Source organism: Eleutherodactylus coqui, chromosome 12 (genome assembly GCF_035609145.1).
Source record: "Eleutherodactylus coqui strain aEleCoq1 chromosome 12, aEleCoq1.hap1, whole genome shotgun sequence".
NCBI classification, from domain to species: domain Eukaryota; kingdom Metazoa; phylum Chordata; class Amphibia; order Anura; family Eleutherodactylidae; genus Eleutherodactylus; species Eleutherodactylus coqui.
This window is the reverse complement of record NC_089848.1, coordinates 117,044,772-117,057,849: the sequence shown is the minus strand read 5'-3', so window position 1 is coordinate 117,057,849 and position 13,078 is coordinate 117,044,772. Positions and strand designations below refer to the sequence as shown.

Below are 13,078 nucleotides of genomic sequence, written 5' to 3'. Positions count from 1 at the left end.
ACGGAACAATTAAAAAGTTATCGAGCGCAAAAGATGCGGCAGAAAATAATTGTAAAAAATTAAATGTCTTTGAAAAAAAATACAAATAGTACAGCAAAAAAAACTGTCCAAGTTTAGTGTTGTGGTAATCGCACCGCCCAGAGAATAAAGGTATCAGGTCGTTCTTGTTGCAGTTTGTGCGCCGTAGAAGGTCATTTTGCATAGTTTTACTTTACTTACATTTTTTTTTTTTTATGTTTTTCGGTACATTAAATAGCACCAATGAAAAATACAACTCGTCCCGCAAAAAAACGAGCCCTCATACAGCGACGGCGATGGGTAAATAAAGGAAAAGAAAAAAAAAAAAAGGAGGGCCGCGTCATTAAGGGGTTAAACAGCGGAGGATACAGGATGCCTTTTAGCCTGCGTTACAAGTAGTCGGCTACTCGGGTGACAACGCTCGTCCAGCTGACAAGAGCCTGCAGCTCGGTCTACTTGGCCATTGTTCCAACACACTGAAGGTGCGGGCGCTGGGACTTCTGCGGTTCTCGTCCCACTGGACTTCTGGCTACAACACAAATGCCCAATAGATGCCAAGCGCATGCGTTACCTTCTCAGTGGAGCCGGAGACGATCACGGTCCCCATCTGGTTCATGGCCAGACTGTATATCGAGTCTTTGTTTCCACTTAGGGACGAAGCTGAAGAAAACAAAAGTAACTGATTAACAAAGAATATATTACCAGAGTCCCAGAAATCCCCTAAGGCGGCCATCTTGGAATTCCAGCTCTACAATGACATCGTCCCTTTTTTAGTAAATCAAAAGGAAAAACAGTCATTTAAAGGGAAAGTATAAGAAAGGAGCCAAGGACTTCTGCTGTTACAGCTTCGCAATCCTTATTTTTCCGTGAATTATCACCTGCGAGGAGTTTCTTATGGCTTACTATATCTGCAGAACAGCAGCACACTTCAAGCTTTCATGTCGCCACATTCAAGGGCGAGATATCCCGTACGCATCGGCGGGGAGGAGAGCGCCATCACAAGTATGCGACGGCGGAGCATCATTTGGAAGGATTCCACCTGAGAGCGTGTTAGGTCTACCATGATTTACGAGGGAATTCCCATCTACCCCTGGGGCGCCCCCTCCAGCCTGCAGTCACTGAGCAGTCGTTACTCACTAGTGACGGTGTTGTTGGATGCAGTTAGTGCGGTCAGAGTATTTACATCCCAGAGGAATATTTGCCGGTCCAGTCCTGCAGACGCCACTAATTCTTTGTCTTTTGCATAAGCTAATGCCTTCACGTAGTCCTAGAGGGTAGAAGGACACCAACATGTGAGTGAGCGCATGAATTATTGTTGTAGCCCTCGTGAACACTATTAATATCCATTGCATATACCCATTTCTGAAGCTTTTTACTGCAGCATGCAGGGTGAGAACTTAACTGGCCAAACACATCATCTATATGGAAGGCTGACTATACTGATTAGACAGATGAAGGCTGCCTGCCCACGGGCGTTTTTGAATTGCGTTCCCCGCAGCAATAACCTGGCTGCGGGGAATGCAATGCTATGGAAAGCAGCGCCCCCCTGTCCACGAGCCAAGAATGATTGCGATACTCCGCTCGCGGCCAGCAATTCGCAGCATGCTGCAAATTGTCGCAATTCTCCGCGGTCAGCCTATCCTTCAGAAAGGCTGACAGCGGAGATCCGTCCTCTGGCTCCTGCTCCCTGGCAGCGGTATACCGCAACGCCCGTGGACAGGCAGCCTAAAGGGGTTCTTCCTGGACTGGTGATGATCTATCCTCAGGATAGGCCAACAATTGATCAGTGAGGATCCACACCAATCAGCCCCCTGTCATTATGGGCAGCGCAGGAAACAAACAGCTCTGTCTATAGAATAGACCCCATTATACTCAGTGAGGTCGGACCGATTTCATCGTCAGACGATTTGCTTGATTCCAGTTTACTGCTCCCATAACGGAGCAGGAAAGCAGAAGCCCCAACACTGATGTGAACGATGCCTTAGATGAGCAGTACGGCATCATTAGCAGATTGGACCTGGTTAGTCGGTTTACCTTGTGTGTTCTCAGGGTTGACATGCAGAATCCCTTGTGTGCATTCCAAACTTTAACAGTCGTGTCAGAAGATGCAGATATTACTGCAGAAAACAGAAGAGCAAAGCTTAGCGACAGAGGAAACCATGAGATAAACCGCATATTGATAAATCACCACCGCCATTCACTGGTGGACGAGCCACAACATGTGCAACGACTGCTGTGCAGGACCTCGCGCACACCTGGGGGAGTCGTTGCCACATCGTATAGTACAACACAGGTGCTTGTAGATTACCAAGATATTTGGCGTCGGCCTTCGGATTCTCCAGTCTACAATATATACAGTCATGTATTGTCCTCTGTGGACTAACAGCCCAAACACTTCATATTATTGCCGATTGGTAAATAACTCATACGGGTTTTCTAGGTAAAGGTTCTTGCTGTTCTACATAATGCAGTGTTTACTTGCCTAGAGCGGATATCCCTGGGTTTAGATGCACCGTTCCGCCTCTTACCAGTCTGTCACATGACCAAGGTGCCATCGCAAGATGAGTAGTGATCATTGGCAACCACCACCAGTGCCCACTTCATACTAAGGCCGGGCTCACACGAGCTCATCTTGCAGTGCATGAGAGATATATGGGTGCGGCACGCAGCCAGTGGCACTGCGTACTAGCTGTATGCTGCCCATCGCCGTGTACTATCTTGGCATATATGCGTGAGTAGCATGCGCCAAGATAGAACATGCTGCGCTTTTTCTTGGAAGCCACCAGTGGAATATTGGTACAGCGCATTGTGCGCACAAAACCCCCGAGCGTAATACGCTATTACCAAACGCTCGCGCGAGACAGGCCTAACCCCACGCACATCCAATGGGTTCTTACGTTGGATTTGCAAGAAAGGGTTAACAGACAATAAAAGTCAAACCAGGCACTACAGTTTGGCTCCAGCGGTGGCTTTCCATGGACTCGGGTCGCCTAAAGGCCTGCTCACATCTGCGTAGGAAGTTCTGTTAGGAGCCTCCAGCACAGACTTCAGTTAAAATACAAGATGCATGCGGAAGTATTTCATCCTGTACAAAGCGAACGGCCGAACATAAACCAAGTGGGCCCATTAGAGTCAAAGACGATCTGCTCCACCGGAGCCCAGCTCCCGGGATTTGCCAAGGCCTACTTTATAGACAGACTTGTCGATTTTACTCGAGGACCGGTCTCACTTCCTACGGAAGCGGTTAGCACCGGCCATACTTACACGTCTTCCCGTTGCAGCACAGCACGATGTCGTTCACCCAGTCTGTGTGATGCTCCATAGACGCTATGTAGGGGTCTTGCTGGAATAGATGAAAAGGAAGGAAAGCATTATTAACAACACTGTTCGATGATGGCCAATTACAGAAAGGATCGGGAGGCGGTTCATGGCCGAGCGCGCTGGGGAAGGTTTAACCCCTTAGCGACAACCTATTTGGACCCAAGGATGCAACGATGATTTGGGGATTTTCATCTCTACTTTTCAAAAAGTCCTAAGACAACTTATTCTTGCTTGAACTCGGCTCTATGAGGTCGATCCCTGCGGGGCGAGCTGGAGGTTTTATCGGTACCATTTAGGGGGTACATAAAATGCAGTGTAGAGGTCAGTGTGATACAACCAGTTGGGCCGCAGTGTATGTTTATATGACATGCAGTATAAATGACACGATGGCTTTTCCGCGGTTTAGCACGATTACAGCGATACCAAGATTATATATTTTTCCACTATTGCACAATAAAAACCCCTTTTTTGGAAAATGTATTCTACAGCATTGCATTCAGCGACAACTATTTTTCCCCCATTTACAGATCTGTGAGGACGCGTATTCTGTGCGACTAGCTGTAGGTTATACTGATACCATTTTGGGGTATTTATGGCTTTTTTTGATCACTTTTATTGCATTTTTAGGAGGTGAAATGAACAAAAAAAAGGGGGGGGGGGTGGGTTTGGAGAAATTAAAAAAAAAAAAATTATTTCCCTGTAGGAAACTTGAGCCTGTGATCCACACTGCAGTATGTCTGTAACGCAGTGTATTACAATTTCTGCCTTTGGCAGGCCACGGCCACCATTGACTGGCATTCGGTTGGCATAGCAACCCATTGGCCATCAACGATTTCATGGCAGAGGGCTGATGAATTCACATAGGGAGTGCCCGCCCTTAGATGACCTCCATGCATGCCATGATTAACATGATCATCAGTCGGCATAGGCGTTTTTACTGACCCCCGAGAGGCCATCCATCAGTCACCCCTGGCTCCCACTGCGGATGGCACAGGCTCATCTCCTGAGCCCACACCATACATAGGAGGTTTCTATATGCCCTTTTGCAGTAACCCCTTCTCACCCGGGACTTACTTATATACCGTGGAGCGGGAAGGGTTTAATGGAGTGAAAACAGGCGACTGGTTCCTTTTCAGTATGGAGGGGTGTATATAATGGATAGCTGACCCGGTTTGGGCTGCAGTTGGGTTTTAGGTCTGGATCTTTGGTACCTTGTGCTGATTGACGCTCCATATTCTGATAATGGAGTCTCGTCCGGCTGTGAAGAGTCTGTTCAGTGCAGGATCAAGCTGCAGGGCGTTCACTCCGTTGCGATTGTATTTCTCCACTTCATCCCTAATCACATAGGAGACCTGCGAAGGACAAGGACAGAGTGAATATCAAGTAGTGCCACCAACAGGTCCAACGAAGACGAGCTCCGTGTGAAAGATCCCCGTCCACAAGCGCTGGGCTCGGGACCCCTCGCTGTGCGGCTCGCTATGGGACCCCCGTGTTATGCACCAAATACAAGACATCCAGATTAAAGTGTAAGCGCGCTTTCTAAAAGAGACCCCACCAAACGCTAGAAGGAACCAGCTGAAGCGCTGACTGCTGTGAAGACGAGCCCATGAACTGTTACGGAGTCAGTCTTCAGCTAGCGAGCTCCTTCCAGCAATCAGTGGGGGTCTCAGCAGCCGGACCCCCAGCAATTACAACTTTTCATCTTTCCCTATGTCAAAAGTTTGGAAGTACTGCAGACATACTTCATCCCCAGAAGTCACCCGAGCTCAATGACCCCATCCGGAGCTGCCGGAGCTTTCTTCACGCCATAGACGCATCTTGTCTCCACTCCGATTGCAGCCGGCTTTGGCCTGCGGTCACAGTAGGTTCTTTACCTTGGCCAGGCTCACATAAGGACGGGTGGGATCCTGCAGCAGAGTCCGGCCAGCGACCATGCGTACCTCACTAACCTGCATTGAGGATGACCGCGGAGGCTCGCAGCCGCTCATGTGCAGCACAGTTGTTTTTGCTTGCATTTCCTGCGCTGTCGCCTAGCAATGTAATTCTGCATGGGCTGCAGATCGGACGCCGCCATGGACATCAACGAAGGCCGTCCTCGCAGAGTCCGCGGCAAAATAAAGCATGCTGTGGTTTGGCTTCTGCTCGCGGAATCCACAACTTGTATCCGTGAGTGTGAAGGAAAACTCGAAAATGCATGCCTTTCAATGCGGAAAGTCGGCACATCCGGATGTGAGCCCGCTTTTACCCGCTGTGCCCATGTGATTGCCCTGGAGGCATCTGGCAACGCATATCTGTCTCCCCTTACAGAGATCACACGCTGGCTCAAACCTCACGTGTTTGGGGTAATCCTGCTAAGCCGTGTTGCTGACTGGCCGCCATCTTACCTGTACAGGTGACTCGGACCGATAGCGCACTTGTATACCAGTCATTTACAAATGTGACAAACCGCATGTTCTAACAGCAAAAGAAAAAGTCATTGCACTCACGTTCGTGCGAGGGAAACGCGACATCTTTTCTGCCAGAGCGAAGAACGATCGACTGCGTGTAAGACTCACCGAAATATAGAAACGTCGCAGATGCCCCACCTCGTAGCGCCGGCGCGAGAAAAATCGCCCATGTGCATATTGCTAGGCACAGAAATCACACCTGACAATCACCTGTGCGAACGCACCCCATGTGGATTCTACGCTGTATCCGCGGTGGGAAGTCCACGGCGCATTCCTGCCGTTATTGGGGTAAGTCCATGTACAGATTAGCGCAGGCGGTGGTCTCTGCCGCGGCATTCATGGGGAAAAATACGCATCGGATTCCACTGTGTGAACGCACCCCCAGGCCGGCTTCACACAGGGGCGTATCTGCGAGCGCAAGATTCAGAGAACCCATTGATTTCGGCAGCTCGCTCGCACGGATTTGTCCTGCACATTCCAGCAGTGCAATAAACCCGGAACGCTAAATCCCCATAGAAGTCCGTGAAGAGATGCAAATGTGCGCAAAATACTCCAGGAGATGCGTGAAACTGCAGAAGTGCGCAGGAACACACACATCTGGTACTTATTAGGCGGATTCGCCATTTCCCCCACGTGTGAACGAACACGGACGGCCTCTGCACGCGGAAAAACAACTGAAAAATATGCCGAAGTGCGTGCAAAAAAAAAAAAAGCACAGTTCAATCCGGAAAAACCGCCACGCTCATGGGTGCACAATGCCTGCCTAGTGTTGTTGCCGAGCGGCGCACTGCTGGCGCGATGGTCTTGTGAGAAGCCATGATGTCCGCTTTCTTCTTCTTTCCCCATTTCCTCTATCTTAAAGGGGTTGTCCCGCACCGAAACGTTTTGTTCTTTTTCAATAGCCCCCCCCCCCCCGTTTGGTGCGAGACAAACCCGATGCAGGGGTAAAAAAAAAAAAGCGGATAGTACTTACCCGAATCCCCGCGCTCCGGTGACTTCTTACTTACCTTGCAAAGATGGCCGCCGGGATCTTCTCCCTCGGTGGACCGCAGGTCTTCTGTGCGGTCCATTGCCGATTCCAGCCTCCTGATTGGCTGGAATCGGCACACGTGACGAGGCGGAGCTACGAGGAGCAGCTCTCCGGCACGAGCGGCCCCATTCAGAAGGGAGAAGACCGGACTGCGCAAGCGCGTCTAATCGGGCGATTAGACGCTGAAAATTAGACGGCACCATGGAGACGAGGACGCTAGCAACGGAACAGGTAAGTGAATAACTTCTGTATGGCTCATAATTAATGCACGATGTACATTACAAAGTGCATTAATATGGCCATACAGAAGTGTATACCCCACTTGCTGCCGCGGGACAACCCCTTTAACAGAAAACCAGATGTTTTTACATAAAATGCCTGAAATTCAGCGGAATGGAGGAGGTCGCCGTGGGGGTCAGCAGAGGCTCCTATTACGTCTCCTACATACAAGTACAGCCGGGAGGCGGGAGAGCAGACAGATAGCGGCGGCCCTCGGTCAGTCCGTGTGAGCAGCTCCATCCACTGATAGGCATCACTTCTCTGCAGTGGATCAGCTCAGACCCCAGGTACTCCGATGATGAACGGCAGGCTGACTGATCATCTTCACAGTCTATAGCAGCTACTAAAGAGCTACGCAGGTGGAGCGGGACACCGCCGCTATCGTTCGGCGAACAATACAGCTGTTCGGCATAAGCAAACAGCTGCATTGTTCTCCACGCTTACAGTTTGCGTCCTGCTGTGAACTACCAGCAGGACACAGGCTATAAGAATCTTATTAGCGCTGCCGGCTGTGATAACAGCCTGCACCGCTGATAAAAGTTCATCACTCAATTCAAGAAAACTAGTATGGATTGATGAAGGGCTCGGGCGCGAGGACTGCAGGATGTCTGCGCATTTAGACACAACGGTTATCGCTCAAAAGATGGCTTCCGGCAAGAATCGCGGTGTCTAAATGGGCCTTTAGGGATGTGACTAATAATGATGGAAGGAGGTAACATGCGGTACGGCGAGATAAGAGTTACAGACCAACCCAACGACCCGGAGGTAAGTACTGTCTTCAGACCCGCCGCACAGACTGAGGACCAATGAGAAAAGCTCTACAGACACAGAATCAGGGCGGCTCTGGCGATTCGTTGGTCTAAATATTACCGAAATATGGAAGAAAGTGTCCGGAACGACAAAGGGTCAGCGAGCGGCAAGAACTCAGACAGTTATAACTTCAGAAAGCAGGAGCACATCAGCAGCGCTCCACTGCACCAATAACCCCCGCCGGTACCACATCTTGTATCCAAGCTAGAGGGGGTGCAACAGGGTAAAAGAGCCTACATGAACACCTGTATCACATCTTGTATCTGAGCTACAGGGGGTACAACAGGGTACTAGAGCCTCCATTCCCACCCGTATCACACCATGGATCTAAGCTAGAGGCAGTACAACAGGGTACTAGAGCCTCCATGCCCACCCGTATCACATCTTGTATCCAAGCTAGAGGCGGTACAACAGGGTACTAGAGCCTACATGCCCGTCCGTATCACACCTTGTATCCAAGCTAGAGGCGATCCAACAGGGTACTAGTGCCTCCATGCCCGCCAGTATCCCTTTTTGTATCCAAGCTAGAGGCGGTACAACAGGGTACTAGAGCCTTCATGCTTGCCTGTATCACATCTTGTATCCAAGCTAGAGGCGGTACAACAGGGTACTAGAGCCTCCATACCCCCGAATCACATCTTGTATCCAAGCTAGAGGAGGTACAACAGGATGCTAGAGCCTCCATGTCAGCCTGTATCACATTTTGTATCTAAGCTAGAGGGGGTGCAACAGGGTAAAAGAGCCTACATGAACACCTGTATCACATCTTGTATCTGAGCTACAGGGGGTACAACAGGGTACTAGAGCCTCCATTCCCACCCGTATCACACCATGGATCTAAGCTAGAGGCAGTACAACAGGGTACTAGAGCCTCCATGCCCACCCGTATCACATCTTGTATCCAAGCTAGAGGCGGTACAACAGGGTACTAGAGCCTACATGCCCGTCCGTATCACACCTTGTATCCAAGCTAGAGGCGATCCAACAGGGTACTAGTGCCTCCATGCCCGCCAGTATCCCTTTTTGTATCCAAGCTAGAGGCGGTACAACAGGGTACTAGAGCCTTCATGCTTGCCTGTATCACATCTTGTATCCAAGCTAGAGGCGGTACAACAGGGTACTAGAGCCTCCATACCCCCGAATCACATCTTGTATCCAAGCTAGAGGAGGTACAACAGGATGCTAGAGCCTCCATGTCAGCCTGTATCACATTTTGTATCTAAGCTAGAGGCGGTACAACAGGGTACTAGAGCCTCCATGCCTGCCTGTATCACATCTTGTATCCAAGCTAGAGGCGGTACAACAGGGTACTAGAGCCTCCATGCCTGCTCGTATCACACCTTGTATCCAAGCTAGAGGTGGTACAACAGGGTACTAGAGCCTCCATGCCCGCCTGTATCACATCTTGTATCCAAGCTAGAGGCGGTACAACAGGGTACTAGAGCCTCCATGCCCCCCGTATCACATCTTGTATCCAAGCTAGAGGCGGTGGAACACCTCTGTGAAGTCAGCACCCCATCTTTCAAAAAAGTTAATTTTTTTATAAGTTCTGGAGTTCCCAATTAATTTTAGAAATAGTTCCAGCAAATTAGGCAAAAAAAACAAATGTATCTCTGCGGTGCTAACTTACAAAAATGATATTACTAAATCAGCGAGAACTTTGTAAATATTGGTTCTAGAGCTTCGAGCATTTAGAGTTTTCTTCAGAACTCTTAGAAAATCGCGGGATTTAAAAAAAAAAAAAAAATTCACAAATTCGCAGCGGCGGCTTCTGCCGGCTTAGACGCAGCGGATTTGCCATCCCGTGTGGACGAGATTTCTGAGATTTCTCAGCTGTCATTCAGCTGAGAGCTGCCCCTGATTGGCCCCTGCGCTGAGCCAATCAGAGGCAGCACTCACTCACCCATTCATGAATTCATGAATGGGTGAGTGAGTGAGAGCTGCCTCTGATTGGTCAGGCTGTGACCAATCAGAGGCAGCTCATTCAGCAGGTGGGGATTTTAAAGCCCCGGCTGCTGAATACTACTCACAGCTGTTCAGGAGAACTGCCGCCGGCCGCGGCTGAACTCCGTCTGTCGGGACCAGGTGAGTATATGTATTTTTTTTTTTGTTTTGTTTTTACACATTTCTGGATGAATTTCAGGGAAGGGCTTATATTTTTAAGCCCTTCCCGAAAATTCATCCTGCGATCGCCCGCAGCCCATTGCTTTCAATGGAGCCGGCTGTATTGCCGGCTCTATTGAATTCAATGCGCTGGACAGCTCCGGCCCGTTTCTATTGCAGTTTTTTCGGGCGATTTTTGGCCCCGGTCACGCGATTTGCGGATGCGCATCCATCTTGAGATCCGCAAATCGCAGGAAAAAAAACGCCCGTGTGACCGAAGCCTGATTTTCAAATGCCGGATCCAAAAATTTCAACGTTATGGGTAAAAAAATTTTTTTTTTTTGAAATCCCGCGATTTTCTAAGAGTTCTGAAGAAAACTCTAAATGCTCGAAGCTCTAGAACCAATATTTACAAAGTTCTCGCTGATTTAGTAATATCATTTTTGGAAGTTAGCACCGCAGAGATACATTTGTTGATTTTTTTTTGCCTAATTTGCTGGAACTATTTCTAAAATTAATTGGGAACTCCAGAACTCATAAAAAAATTAACTTTTTTGAAAGATGGGGCGCTGACTTCACAGAGGCAGTACGACAGGGTACTAGAGCCTCCATGCCCGCCTGTATCACATCTTGTATCCAAGCTAGAGGCGGTACAACAGGGTACTAGAGCCTCCATGCCCACCTGTATCACATCTTGTATCCAAGCTAGAGGCGGTACAACAGGGTCCTAGAGCCTCCATGCCCACCAGTATCACATCTTGTATCCAAGCTAGAGGCGGTACAACAGGGTACTAGAGCCTCCATGCCTGCCCGTATCACATCTTGTATCCAAGCTAGAGGCAGCACGACAGGGTACTAGAGCCTCCATGCCCGCCTGTATCACATCTTGTATCCAAGCTAGAGGCGGTACAACAGGGTACTAGAGCCTCCATGCCCACCTGTATCACATCTTGTATCCAAGCTAGAGGCGGTACAACAGGGTCCTAGAGCCTCCATGCCCACCAGTATCACATCTTGTATCCAAGCTAGAGGCGGTACAACAGGGTACTAGAGCCTCCATGCCTGCCCGTATCACATCTTGTATCCAAGCTAGAGGCAGCACGACAGGGTACTAGAGCCTCCATGCCCGCCTGTATCACATCTTGTATCCAAGCTAGAGGCGGTACAACAGGGTACTAGAGCCTCCATGCCCACCTGTATCACATCTTGTATCCAAGCTAGAGGCAGTACAACAGGGTACTAGAGCCTCCATGCCCACCTGTATCACATCTTGTATCCAAGCTAGAGCTGGTACAACAGGGTACTAGAGCCTCCATGCCTGCCCGTATCACATCCTGTATCCAAGCTAGAGGCGGTACATCAGGGTACTAGAGCCTCCATGCCTGCCTGTATCACATCTTGTATCCAAGCTAGAGGCAGTACAACAGGGTACTAGAGCCTCCATGCCTGCCCGTATCACATCCTGTATCCAAGTTAGAGGCGGTACAACAGGGTACTAGAGCCTCCATGCCCACCTGTATCACATCTTGTATCCAAGCTAGAGGCAGTACAACAGGGTACTAGAGCCTCCATGCCCACCCGTATCACATCATGTATCCAAGCTAGAGGCGGTACAACAGGGTACTAGAGCCCCCATGCCCGCCCGTATCACATCCTGTATCCAAGCTAGAGGCGGTACAACAGGGTACTAGAGGCTCCATGCCCACCTGTATCACATCTTGTATCCAAGCTAGAGGCGGTACAACAGGGTACTAGAGGCTCCATGCCCGCCTGTATCACATCTTGTATCCAAGCTAGAGGCGGTACAACAGGGTACTAGAGCCTCCATGCCTGTATCACATCTTGTATCCGAGCTAGAGGTGGTACAACAGGGTACTAGAGCCTCCATGCCTGCTCGTATCACACCTTGTATCCAAGCTAGAGGTGGTACAACAGGATACTAGAGCCTCCATGCCCACTAGTATCACACCATGTATCCGAGCTAGAGGCGGTACAACAGGGTACTAGAGCCTCCATGCTCACTAGTATCACTCCATGTATCCGAGCTAGAGGCGGTACAACAGGGTAATAGAGCCTCCATGCCCGCCCGTATCACATCTTGTATCCAAGCTAGAAGCAGTACAACAGGGTAATAGAGCCTCCGTGCCCACTAGTATCACACCAGGTATCCGAGCTAGAGGCGGTACAACAGGGTCCTAGAGCCTCCATGCCCCCCGTATCACATCTTGTATCCAAGCTAGAGGTGGTACAACAGGGTACTAGAGCCTCCATGCCCACCTGTATCACATCTAGTATCTAAGCTAGAGGCAGTACAACAGGGTACTAGAGCCTCCATGCCCACTAGTATCACACCATGTATCTAAGCTACAGCCCGCAGCACGGGGGGCCCAGAGCCCAGGATCACACTGAGAAAGTTTCCCCCTCCGACAACTTCTGGTGGGGGATGGGTTCTGACAACGAGGGTACATGAACACCCCCGGTGCTCCCCGTGATGGCGGCGGTCCCGGTGATGCGGAGCTCTGCGGGGCCGCCATGGCCGGTGTTGGGTCACCTGGACGGGATCTCCCGGGGTGCTCACAGCCCGGCCCCGCCTCCACTACTTCCCGGGCACTGCGGAGCTACCCGATAACCAGAATGCCCACCACTACCAGCCAGCGGCACCCCAGTCCCCCGCCGCCAAGCCCGGGGTGGCGGCCCCGTTACCTCTCATACCTGAACTTTCCTCCGCCCCGCCGTGTTCTGCCTGTGATGAGCCGCCATCTTGCATGTTGACACTCTGACGTCAGTTCCCGCAAACCAGCACTTCCGCCCAAACCTGTCGGACGCGGCCGTGCCCTCATGACGGGGCTGTAACTTCCGCCCACACTGAAGCCCGAAGGCATGTTAGCAATTACTGCCACAGCTCTGCACTAACAACCAATCAGGTTAAATCAGCCAACCCAAACAACCAATCAGGTTGCTAGAATTGCTGAATAGGGCAGAGCTGTTGCAGAAATTGATAATATGCAGCCCCGGAGGCATAGATCTATACTCCACAACACTTCTGCTCGATTCACAACCTGATTGGTTG

General features: G+C 50.2%; 1 protein-coding gene across 1 annotated transcript in view; it reads right to left on the bottom strand.

Moving 5' to 3' along the window:
• WDR48 (WD repeat domain 48) overlaps positions 1-12,840 on the bottom strand; it is a 32,570-nt gene extending 19,730 nt beyond the window's left edge. The window contains exons 1-6 of the mRNA XM_066585523.1: positions 12,721-12,840; positions 4,551-4,691; positions 3,283-3,361; positions 2,053-2,135; positions 1,156-1,285; positions 590-678 (exon numbers count right to left, since the gene is read on the bottom strand). Coding sequence (XP_066441620.1) covers positions 590-678; positions 1,156-1,285; positions 2,053-2,135; positions 3,283-3,361; positions 4,551-4,691; positions 12,721-12,768 — 570 coding nt within the window. The 5' untranslated portion in view covers positions 12,769-12,840. The remainder of the gene's footprint in view (positions 1-589; positions 679-1,155; positions 1,286-2,052; positions 2,136-3,282; positions 3,362-4,550; positions 4,692-12,720) is intronic.
• Positions 12,841-13,078: the final 238 nt, after the last annotated feature.